Raw genomic sequence first — 11859 nt, forward strand, 5'->3', positions numbered from 1 at the left:
TCCTTCAAAAGTGTTTGCAACCCCCCTAGCTTTGTGTTATCTGCACATTTGATCACTATGCTCTCTATTCCAATATCCAGGTCATTAATAAAGATGTTAAATTACACTGGTATCCAGAACAGATCCCAGTGGAACCCCACTTGACACCTCCTTCCAATCTGACATCATTCCATTAATAGTTACTCTTTGTTTGCCCTTGTTTAACCAATTATGTATCCACTTATGTACATACTGAACCCGCATTTCTCCAGTTTAAAATCTTATAGAAGAATATGCAGCAAAAATTGTGTCATGGTTTGTGTCACGACAAAACTGATGCACACTCTGCCTCAGTTATATCAGTAATGTGGCTAATATGTGATGCCTTACGTGCATTTATGTAAATATTTCTCTTTAAAGGTCTGTGGGGTACAAGATTGATGGAAGAAAACACTAGCAGAGAGAGATACCTGAAAAGTGTTTTACGAGAACTAATCACATATATGATTTTCCTTGTGGTCTTGTGTGTCTGTAAGTACCATTTTCCATTAATTTTCAGATTTCTATACTAATTGTCTGTGCTGTGTGACCCAAGAGTGAACAATGAGGGTTTTTACCCCAGGATGGTAGGACTGTTGTCTCGTGATTAGGCCATGAGGCTGGTATTTAGGATACTTGGGTTCTGTTTCTAATTCTGCCATTGGCTTCTTGTGTGAGCTTGGAAAAAATCATTTAAACTGTTTGCTTCAATTTTCCCACCTTCAAAATAGAATAATACCTTCCGTTTAAAAAGTGGGGACTTTGGTAATAGTTATGATTCCTGTGTGTGCCTCAGTTTCCCCCTGTTTTGTATTACTACATGGAATGTAAAGGGTTAAAAAGCTGCTCTTGAGACAGAGCAGGAGACATGGGGCGTTGGGTCATGTAACTGGGCTGTCATGAATGCGTCCTTAAAGGACTGACTGAAACTGACCCATGTCAATGGAGGATCCAGAAAGACAATGGGAACCCCAAGGACTGAATAGTTGCTACCTATCCACAGGAAACTATTGGGCAGAACATGTGAACTCAGCCTGCATCTGCAGAAGGACAACTATGGACCAAAAGGTGACAGGAGGTTAGGGTAGGAGCAGGCTTTGGGAGAGAAACAGCAGCTCTCATCTGGGACTGAGACAGGGATAGAAGCAGACAGCAGCATGGTTCACAGGAACCCTGGTTTGGCCAGTATGGATTATGTCTTAACCATTGCTTCTCTGTGCTAACGAAGGACTTCTCACTGCTATATTTCAGTTGATTAATAAATCCTACCCTGTTTTGAAAAGGCTGGCTGATGTCACTGCAAATACTTGCTGAGGTGTATTGATCCCTGAAGAGGGCAAAAAGTCTCTGAACAGGAGTCCGTCTCATGGTGTGAAATAGGAGTTCTGGAGGCTCAGGGCAGGTCTACACTATACAATTATTTTGGTATAACTACATCGCTCAGGGATGTGAAACATCCACACCCTCGAGTGATGTCGTTATACCAACCTGAGCACCGGTGTCAGTTTCCACCGACATAACTACCGCATCTTGTGGAGATGGATCAACTGTGCTGATGGGTGACCGCTCTCCTCCTTCCTACAGTGTCTTCATTAAAGCGCTACAGTGGCACAGCTGCATCAGTACAGCTGTGCCAATGTTCTGCCGATGCAGCATTTTAAATGTTGACCTTCCCTCAGTCCTAAAGGCGTTGAGGCCATGTGGCCTACCTTTCTGGAAGAATTGGTACCCCTTTCAGGTTCTGGCATGCTGAAAGGGGTCCTCCAAGGGACTGTTTAAAAGCTGGTGCATGGCACAAATTCTGTGTATCTGATGCCATCGAATAGTGAAAGGCATGAGCTATTGATCACAGTCAAAAATTAAGGTTCAGAAAGTGTCTGAAAAGGTATGATTTTTATCAACTAAGTCAAAACCAGGTATCCTTAAGCAAAAAAGTTTCTGTAGTGGTTGAAAGACTAGCGGTGGTAGCCTCTTAAACATTTTTTGACTGTCTACATGTGCACATAACATTGAGGGTCCTAAACAGGCTTGCAGCCTCATGTATGCTAATACACAGAAATAGATCTTGGGTAAAGTGTGTGGTACTAAACATTGGCATGGGATAGTGAGTAGATGCTTGAACCACGGAAATGGCTTTAATTTTGTTACTATTTATTATTTGTGGTCGCATCCAAAGAGCCCAGTCAGGATTGGCGGCCCCATTGTGCGTACAAATGCATAAAACAACGTTGTCCCTGAGGAGAAGAATTTAGTCTTGCCTACCAACTCCCAACTACCGGGGAGTGAGGTTTGCAAACTCCAACCCCTTCTCCTTTAAGGGGGGATTATTAGGGGGCTGAGAGATCCCCTGTTGCTAGGACCAATTACTTTGAGTTGTAATGCTGTTGTAAAATAATTGAAGATGTGACTATAATTGCTTGGTAGGGTCCTACCTACCAAACATGTCTGGCACACTCAATAAAATTATTGGTTTCAGAGTAGCATCCGTGTTAGTCTGTATTCGCAGAAAGAAAAGGAGTACTTGTGGCACCTTAGAGACTATCAAATTTATTTGAGCATAAGCTTTTGTGAGCTACAGAATGCATCCGATGAAGTGAGCTGTAGCTCGCGAAAGCTTATGCTCAAATAAATTTGTTAGTCTCTAAGGTGCCACAAGTACTCCTTTCCTTTTTAATAAAATTATTGTGCATTTTACCTATAACCAAAGCAGCCAGAACCATGCAGACACAATCAAAAATATTGCTACTACAATAGTCTTGAATTAAGCCTTTGGGTAACTTAGATGTAGTGTGAAGATGTTTGAAGATGCCCAGCTGACTGTGTGTCAGGTTGCTGAATGGTGTTGGAGCACTGACTCTATGGGAAGCTTGGCAAAGGTCCTACACAGCAGCGTACAAATTTCTGGCCTGCTTTTCTCAACCTGAGGTATAATGGACCTCGTTAACAGCCCCAGCCTCAATCTGATTTCCTTTCCTTTGGAGCTTGAGGCCCTTGGCCATTTTTATTTTAGCTTTTTTTTTAAATTCAATAATTGTCAAAGCAACATGCTGTTATATACTGTATAAGAATGAATAAGCTTGTGTAGAATAAAATTTGACTTCACAATAGGTCATTGTAAAGTGATTTCAACACAAACATTAGGAATTACTATATCTTTGTGGCTGTCTTATCTTTACTTTTACATAAAAAGGTAAAGAAATCCAAAGAGGCAGATACTGGAATTTCTAATACATGATGGACAAAGTGGGTGAGATAATGTTTTTTATTGGGGCAACTTCCATTGGTGAGAGAGGCAAGCTTTTGAACTTACAAAAAGCTGTTCTTCAGGTCCTCTTTAGTTCTGTGAAAACTTCTTTCTCACCAATAGAAGTTAGTGCAGTAAACGATATTACTCCACCCAGCTTGTCTCTCTTTTTTGGAACCAACATGGTGTCACAGTTACCACAGGTCCGGTGCTTTCGCACGGCTCTGTAACAGTCCCTGGGAGGAACCTTTTAGAGTGTTAACCCTCCTTTGATTTACACTCTCCAACTGGGGTAAGCCCCTTGGCTTCAGTGCCTCCTAGGACTGCCCTTCTGAGTGTTCAGTATGTCTGCCTCACTCTTTAAGCTCCCCTCAGTGAATCCACTTGAACTGGACCCTGGGGCAGACTTGCACAACCAAAGGGAGACATGCAACCCCGACCTCTTTAGTCTAGAGTGACTCTCAGACAGCACTGTAAAATGGAAGGATTTGTTAAATTTCTGGAACACAGAGTAGGCAGTTCTTCAGTTAGCACAGAGAGTGGAAAAGTTGCAGCCAAGTCCAACTGGGTCTGACTAGAGCCCAGGGCCCTCTTCCAGCCCCCAGTCCACAAGTACCCCTACTTCCAGCAGATCACACCTAACTAATCCAACCTGCTCTTCCTCAGTCCTTTGTTCTTCTTCCCAGGCAGACGACATCACCTGACCATCCACCTTAGCTCTTTGTTCTCCAGCTGGTCCGAGCTGTCTGGCTTCCTGCAGAGGGAGTGGACAGCAGTCCATGTTCATTATTTGCTAGACACCCAGATGTCCATGTCAGTGTCTTCTGGGTTCTCTATGGGCATGGGGCCCAGGCAGCTAGGCGACAGTCACACCGGGATCGCTGCAAATAGTAATCACTCTTTCCCCACCACCTGGTTAAACATGCAGCATCCAAAGTACTATGAGAAATTCCCTCTTCATCACACATGGCTATAACAACACTGCACATAATATCTCTCTCTCTCTCTCTCTCCCTCCCTTGTAGTGGTTATCCCTTGGGGGAAGACTGAGTACCTTTTTTTGTGTGTGCAATGTAGGATATTTTAGAACCCTAGAACCATATACATAATATATACTGGGAGGTCTTCTACATTAGAGTTTGTGCTGTTAACATATTGTGCTTTTACAATGGAAGCATCAGAAGTAAAGACATTCCTTTATCTAAACACTGAAAGAGTTAAAGATTTTTCTTTTTAACTTTTAACAAAAGTATTCTAGGTTTTTATTAATACACCATGATCTAGTTTGTAGAATAAACTTAAGTACAGATTCCTCTTATTGAGGCAAAATAACTTTTTTAAGGATTTTCACACTTTCCTGCCACATACTTAGGCAGCTGACCAAGATTGTGGGAAATAAAATAAGTATGGTATTACATAGTGCTTGGAATTATTAGAGGTCTGAATATACTTTTTTTTAAATAAAACCTCTCCAAAATAGTCTTTTTAGAGTTTCATTTGTAATACTGTAACACACAAAGTAGCTCAATCAAATATAGCATGTGCAATGGCTAAAACAGATACTTAAGTTTTCATATGGTCTAGTGGTTCAAACATAATGTAGGGAAACGGGGGGTCCTTATTCTGCTCCAGACTTCAGCCTTGCAAAACAATCATGAAAATTTACCAACCTAAACATAAAATCTATTCACCGACTTTCCTCGTGGTGGTGGTGGTAGTGATAAAACAAATCTTTTACTTGTCTAGTAAAACAATTACTTGCTGCTGGTTAATATAATTCTGGAAAGCTGTCTTATTTTTTTATGCTCTTTATTTTTAGCACTGGCAATAAATCCACAATTTAATATTTTCAGTGCCTCAAAATGCCAATGAATTTTAAACTAAAATATAAAGTTGTAGCTTTGAGAGCAAGTATGATTTCTTTATCTACTCTGATATTTTCCTTAAATTTTTTGTACCATTAGTACCATACCATTAGTATGTCAGGTGAAATAGTGTAACCGTGGTACCAGCATTTGTGTTATTGTGTCATCTAACCCTACTCAGAACTAGTCTAGATGGTACAGTGGTAAAAAGCCCAGTGGACTGTCAATACTAGCACCTGTGGAAATGCAACAGTAAGTGATTATTAAAGAGAAGAAAGGGGGGGGGGAAGCAGTAGCTAGGGTATACAAGAAGGCCTTGATGTAGATCTACAGTTTATTCCCCTGCAGAGTTTTAGCACTGCTAGAAGATACAAATGTTAACACCCGTCAGCTGAATAACTTGATGCAAATTCACATTAAATGGTCTGCAGGCAAAAATATTTTACTAGAAATGTTTCATGCACAATTTTCCTTTCAAATTATTTTTTTTAATGAGGGAGAAGGGAACTACGGTATTCTGAAAATTAGTATAGCCCTTTGTTTCAGTTAAAAAGGCATTTTAAACATATTTGTCTTTTATTTTTCAAGCAGTTTGCTCTTGAGTTTTCACAGTTCAGTATGTCCTGCGGTGGTTATTTGGCATAATTTGGATAGTCATTTTTCAGTACAAGAAAAGACAGAATTTCGTATGTACTAGTATTTTTAAATTAATAAATTGACTGAAGGTCAGTGTACTGCATTAGCAATTCATACACTCACCATACAACATAGAAGAAAAGCTTGAAGACATAGTTCTTGTTTCAGAGTAACAGCCGTGTTAGTCTGTATTTGCAAAAAGAAAAGGAGGACTTGTGGCACCTTAGAGACTAACCAATTTATTTGAGCATAAGTTTTCGTGAGCTACAGCTCACTTCATCGGATGCATACTGTGGAAACTGCAGAAGACATTATATACACAGAGACCATGAAACAATACCTCCTCCCACCCCACTCTCCTGCTGGTAATAGCCCATCCAAAGTGACCACTCTCTTTACAATGTGTATGATAATCAAGGTGGACCATTTCCAGCACAAATCCAGGTTTTCTCACCCCCCCCCCCCTTTTTTTTTCCAAAAGTTTGTGTGTGTGGGTTTTGGAAAAAAAAAGGGGGGGGGGTGAGAAAACCTGGATTTGTGCTGGAAATGGTCCACCTTGATTATCATACACATTGTAAAGAGAGTGGTCACTTTAGATAAGCTATTACCAGCAGGAGAGTAGGGTGGGAGGAGGTATTGTTTCATGGTCTCTGTGTATATAATGTCTTCTGCAGTTTCCACAGTATGCATCCGATGAAGTGAGCTGTAGCTCACGAAAGCTTATGCTCAAATAAATTGGATAGTTCTTGTTCTTTATCGAAAGAAAATAAATATCAGTCTTATTTACAGGGGAGTTTAACTTTCCTTAACTCTGTTTATACTATATAATAGTCAAAGGACTCTGTCACCACAACAAGATTAAAAATTGGTATATAGCCTGGACCTAATTCCATCCCTCAAAGTGGGCTGTGGTATTGGACTTTTCAGGGTTTTAACAGTGTCCCTGGAACCAGTTTAGGTACTGTCCACCCAGCGACTTTAACTGTGCTATAACTGGATCTCCCAATGTTATGCTTACAGTTGTAGTGTAGATGCAGTCTTTAAGTTGGGGGCCTAATTCTCTGTTGTGTCAGTCTTTTCTGGTGGCTGTGCCCTGTTCACTCCAACTGGAAAGATGCTATTATTCTATAAGAGAGGGGCCAAATCCTACCTTTCCTGATACGCCCTGCTATTAGATATTCTGTCCCTTTCCTCTGCCTTCTCCTCATTTGAGCTTTTCTGGGGTTTTTTGGCCTTCCTTGCCTCACCCTTCCTCCTGCCTCATCCCTCCAGAATGGCATCTATGCTGCTGCTTGTGCACATGGCCCAGTTTTAAAGGAGTGAGGAGAAGCAACTGATACAGTCTTAGGCCCTGATGCAGCAGTGCATTTAAGTGTGCTTAATTTTGTGTATGAGTAATCGTGTCCCTATGCAGCTAAGCACATAATTGCATGAGTAAGCATGTGCTCAAGTGCTTTGCTGAATAGGGATGGGATTACTTAAATGCTTAAATACATGGTTGAATCAGGAATTTGGTCATTTTCAATGTCCGTTCCTAATGGTGCATAGGGGAAGCAGTATGTCTACGAGCAGCCAACGCTATCCTCTGTGAATAGTCTGCAGTGTTAGAGAACGCTGCATCTCCTGCTATGCGTAGCATCTCCAGTATGCTTGTAGAAGTAGAGGGTAAAACTGACTCAGGTCACATTGGTATCACATGGCTAGTGGAGAAATGCGATGGGCGGGAGCCACAGCACAGGCACAGCCTTACTACTGGGAAACTTCAGATGTTCGAAGGTGGTGGAACACCGCTCCTGCCGTCGCTTAAGACGTTGGGCGGTCTTTTTCAGCTGTTCTGTGCTAGACTAGTAGCAGAATCTGACTGAGCTACCATATCCAGCATTGGAAGGATTAGTCTGGTTCAAAGGGTATTATTCTGGGTCTGATTTAGAGAATCCTATGCCACTTCTATCCCTGTTGTGGGCTGCTCTAACTTCTGACTGGGGATTGGCACAGCACTCAGTGACCCCATGATCAAAGAAACCAAAGTCATCTTTCCATCCCTCTATAACTTGTGCTGTATGGTTCTCAGCCAAGGACTTGGCCCAATAGGAGCAAAACGTAAATCTGTATTCAGGGTTTTCTAATTAAAAGATCTTTTAAAGTTACTGCACATATCCTGTTTCTTACCAATTATTATTTTAAAAGTTTAAGTACCTGTAATTATAAATAATTAACTAAAGAAAGTGGAATTGGAACATTGAATATTTGAAAGCTGATTGACACTTCTATTCTGTATTCCTTTTACACTAAGGGTAGGTCTACACTGCAGTTAGCCACCAGCTGGCTTGGGTTGCAGACAGCTCTGGGACCCTCCCACCTCTCAGGGTCCTAAAGTCCAGGCTCCAACCTTAGCCCCAATGTCTACATCTCAGATAAACAGCCCCTTAGCCCAAGCCCCATGAGCCCAATTCAGCTGGCACGGCCAGCCACGGGTTTTTAATTGCTGCGTAAACATAGCATAAATGCTGCGTAAACATAGCATAATGGTGATTATTGGGGGCTTGGTGATAGGGAAAAGCTTGCCTTACATTTTATCCTATTAAAAAATGTTAACATTTCTGTGTAAAATACAATCAGATGTTTTTGAAATAAGCTTTTAAAACTTGGTTCCCTCTTTCTCTCCTCCCTACCAAAAAATGTCTCCTGCAGTGACTTATGGGATGGTGAGTTCCAGTATGTACTATTACACTAGGGTAATGTCACAGCTCTTCCTGGAAACACCTTTATCGAAAATGGAGAAAACCAATTTCAAAACCCTATCCACCATGGAGGACTTCTGGAAGGTGAAGGGAAAAAAATGTATCTTATTGTCACTGTAAATTTGTTATTTTTCCCCCTCTGGACTCTCAACCATCTGTAAATATCTTTTAAATTCTCCATCATAATCAACAAATGCTCTTAGGTCTGGTCTACACTTTTGCCGATACAGTAATGTTGCCTGGGAATGTAAATTTTTTTTTTAACTACATTTTTATTCTGGCAAAAGCTCTAGTGTAGACACAGTTATACTGGCAATTAAGTTCTTGGCCACTGTAGTTTATTTTGTTCAGCAAACTGGAATAAGCTATATAAGCAAAAACATTCTTTTGTCACTATAAGCTGCATTTTGCACTAGGAGGGTTTGCTGGTATACTAAACCGGCAAATCTTTGTAGTGTAGACAAGGCCAGAGTTACTAAATGCAATTCATTACAAGTGTTGAATTTAGGAATCTAGATGTCACAATGGATTAACACTTGTTAGATACACTTTTAGAACCTGGATTTAAATCCTAGCTCACAGGAGAGAATATATTTGGTTCTGATATACTAATACAGTTACTTATCAGGCCTGGACATTACTGACCTAACTAGATGACACACCTGTTGAGTTGCTGAGGTGTGTTACATCAAGTGGTGGTGTTAAGAGTCCTGTTGATTTCATTGGTACTGTAGAACCTCAAGAGTTATGAACGGACGGGTCAACCACACACCTCATTTGGAACCAGAAGTACACAATCAGGCAGCAGCAGAGACAAAAAAGAAAAAAAGCAAATACAGTACAGTACTGTTAGATGTAAGCGCTAAAAAGAGTTTTTAAAAAAAGATTTGACAAGATAAGGAAATTGTTTCTGTGCTTATTTCATTTAAATTAAGATGTTAAAAGCATTTTTCTTCTGCATAGTAAAGTTCCAAAGCTGTATTAAGTCAATGTTCAATTGTAAACTTTTGAAAGAACAACCAGAACGTTTTGTTCAGAATTACAAACAGCCTCCATTCCCACGATGTTTGTAACTCTGAGGTTCTCCTGTACTACTTGCGTTGCAAGCTAACTACATGCATCATTGTTTGCGGCATTTGGGCCTTTGTTTGCTGATCGTTGACCTTTCACTCCTTATGAGCCATTATCAGTCCTGGTCCTGCGGTTGTAGTATTCTTCCATTGTGCAGGGTGTTGCTGTAGCAGTCTGCCCAAGCACAACACAGTGCAAGAATGAGTACATGGTGTTGCTATGACTATTCAGGAGCAGTTAATGTACTAAAAATAATTAGAATGTTTTCAGTATACCAAAATTATTTTTTATTCCTCCCATCTCCCAGAAAACACACTAGTCTATAGACTGAGTAGAAAATTTTAAGATGACTTTTGCATTTCAGCTCCAAGTCCCATTGACTTTTAAAGACACTTAGGGTCCTAAGTGCCAAAGTCAATTTTGAAAAAAGACAAGCTCCTATGTCATTTCAGCACTTCTGAAATTTTTACCTATTTTAGCCTACTAATAATTTTTCATAAGTCAATTTGATATATTTTAAGGTTCATATTTCTTATTTTTGTAACTCAAGCAGCCACATAGATTTTTCTATCAATCATACAAAACAGGGCTTTAATAACTCTCAACTGCAAAGAGCATAAATGCGAGCAGAGAAGAGAGCTGCATGTAGCTGAATTCATGGTAGCTTTAGTGAGAATGTTTTCTCTAATGCTGACATGGCCACAGAGGATCTCTCCATTTCTAAAAACTCAGAATCCGTCATTCTTTCTCTCTCTAATCCTTTGCCCAGTGGACGTAGCATAGTTATCATACTTCTGATCATGGTGGGTTGGGGAAATTCCCTTGGAACCCATCAACACTTAGTTGTCCAGAGGAGTTTTTGCTAAGTAACTTTATGTAGCAAGAACTTTTTCTGTTAATAGACAAAAACTAACAATTACAATATTGAACACATCCTTGGCAGGAGTGGAGGTGTATAAAAATACTCAGTGTTGGCTCTGAATGAATTTAGCATCCCTAAAATTCTTTCTTCCTCCGCAGTTCACAGAAGGCCCTTTGCTGGATGGGCTGTACTGGGAGATGTGGTACAACAATAAAACCATGGCAGAAAACAAAAGTTTCATTTATTATGAGAATCTGCTTTTGGGGGTGCCTCGTGTTCGGCAGCTGAAAGTGAGAAATGGGACATGCTCGATACCTGAGGACTTAAAAGATGAAATTAAAGAGTGCTATGACGTTTATTCTGTTGCTAATGAAGATACTGCTCCTTTTGGGCTCCGAAATGGAACAGCGTATGTATTTCTCTCTCATCCACATAGCCAAGTGTGCGTTCTGCAATTCTGTGGGTGTTTTAAGCTGATTCTCCATTGATATCTGGTACCTACCAAAAGCAACATCTTAATTATTGCGTGTTCTGCATGTAAACTCTTCCTTTACAGTTAAATCTAAAACAGTTGTCAACTCTAAATTAGTTTCTTCCACCTGTATGAAATCAGTCTATTAGTTCTGTTCTTGGCCTTACTGGTTTAGATACATCCAAGTCTGCCACCAACGGGTATGTCCATTGCCTAGAAATGCAGTGTGATTTAAGCATCACAGTTGAAGCCAGAAGCCTCAACTTCTAATTCTGGATTTTACTGCTTACTCACTGAGTGTCTTTGGTTAAATTGTCTTCCCCATGCACAAAGTGGAAATACTACTTATCTCCCTCACAGTGGTGTTGTAAAGTATTATATGCTGCTTTTTGTTTCACTAAGAGAATACAACTCCCTGTGCCAATTGAGAGTATTCTGTTGTCAAGACATAGTTAATTTACTGTGACTTGTCATTATCTATCTTTACTATTAATTTTGTCTCTTAATATCAAGAGACCCTCTAGTACATCTTTCCAGGTTACAGATACCACATCTTATTAATATCTCTTGTAAATTATTGCAATTGGGGTTTTTTTTGTGTGATCAAGCTAGTGTATATGCTGTTACACATGAAAAGAGTGAGTAATGTATTCTTTCTCTTGCTGTCTTAAACCAGTTGGACTTACACCAATGAACAAGATTTGAATGGGAGCAGCCACTGGGGGTTGATTGCCTCATACAGTGGGGCTGGTTATTATCAAGATCTGTCACGAAGCAGAGAGGAGACAGCCACACAGATTGCTAACCTTAAGAAATACTTGTGGCTGGATAGAGGGACAAGAGCAGCCTTTATTGATTTCTCTGTGTACAATGCGAACATCAATCTATTCTGTATTGTCAGGTATTTATAAAACTTTGGATAGCATTTATGTTCTCTCAAATGACATTGC

At 40.2% G+C, this 11859-nt stretch overlaps 1 protein-coding gene across 3 annotated transcripts in view; it reads left to right on the forward strand.

The window, feature by feature from the left end:
• The window catches only part of PKD2 (polycystin 2, transient receptor potential cation channel), a 43298-nt gene that overhangs the window by 8871 nt on the left and 22568 nt on the right, over nt 1-11859 (forward strand). For all 3 annotated transcript variants that reach the window (XM_048849109.2, XM_048849110.2, XM_075127513.1), the window contains exons 2-5: nt 400-510; nt 8455-8588; nt 10596-10846; nt 11586-11810. In XM_048849109.2, the coding sequence (XP_048705066.2) occupies nt 400-510; nt 8455-8588; nt 10596-10846; nt 11586-11810 (721 nt within the window). The remainder of the gene's footprint in view (nt 1-399; nt 511-8454; nt 8589-10595; nt 10847-11585; nt 11811-11859) is intronic.

The sequence above is a fragment of the Caretta caretta genome, chromosome 4 (genome assembly GCF_965140235.1).
Source record: "Caretta caretta isolate rCarCar2 chromosome 4, rCarCar1.hap1, whole genome shotgun sequence".
NCBI classification, from domain to species: domain Eukaryota; kingdom Metazoa; phylum Chordata; order Testudines; family Cheloniidae; genus Caretta; species Caretta caretta.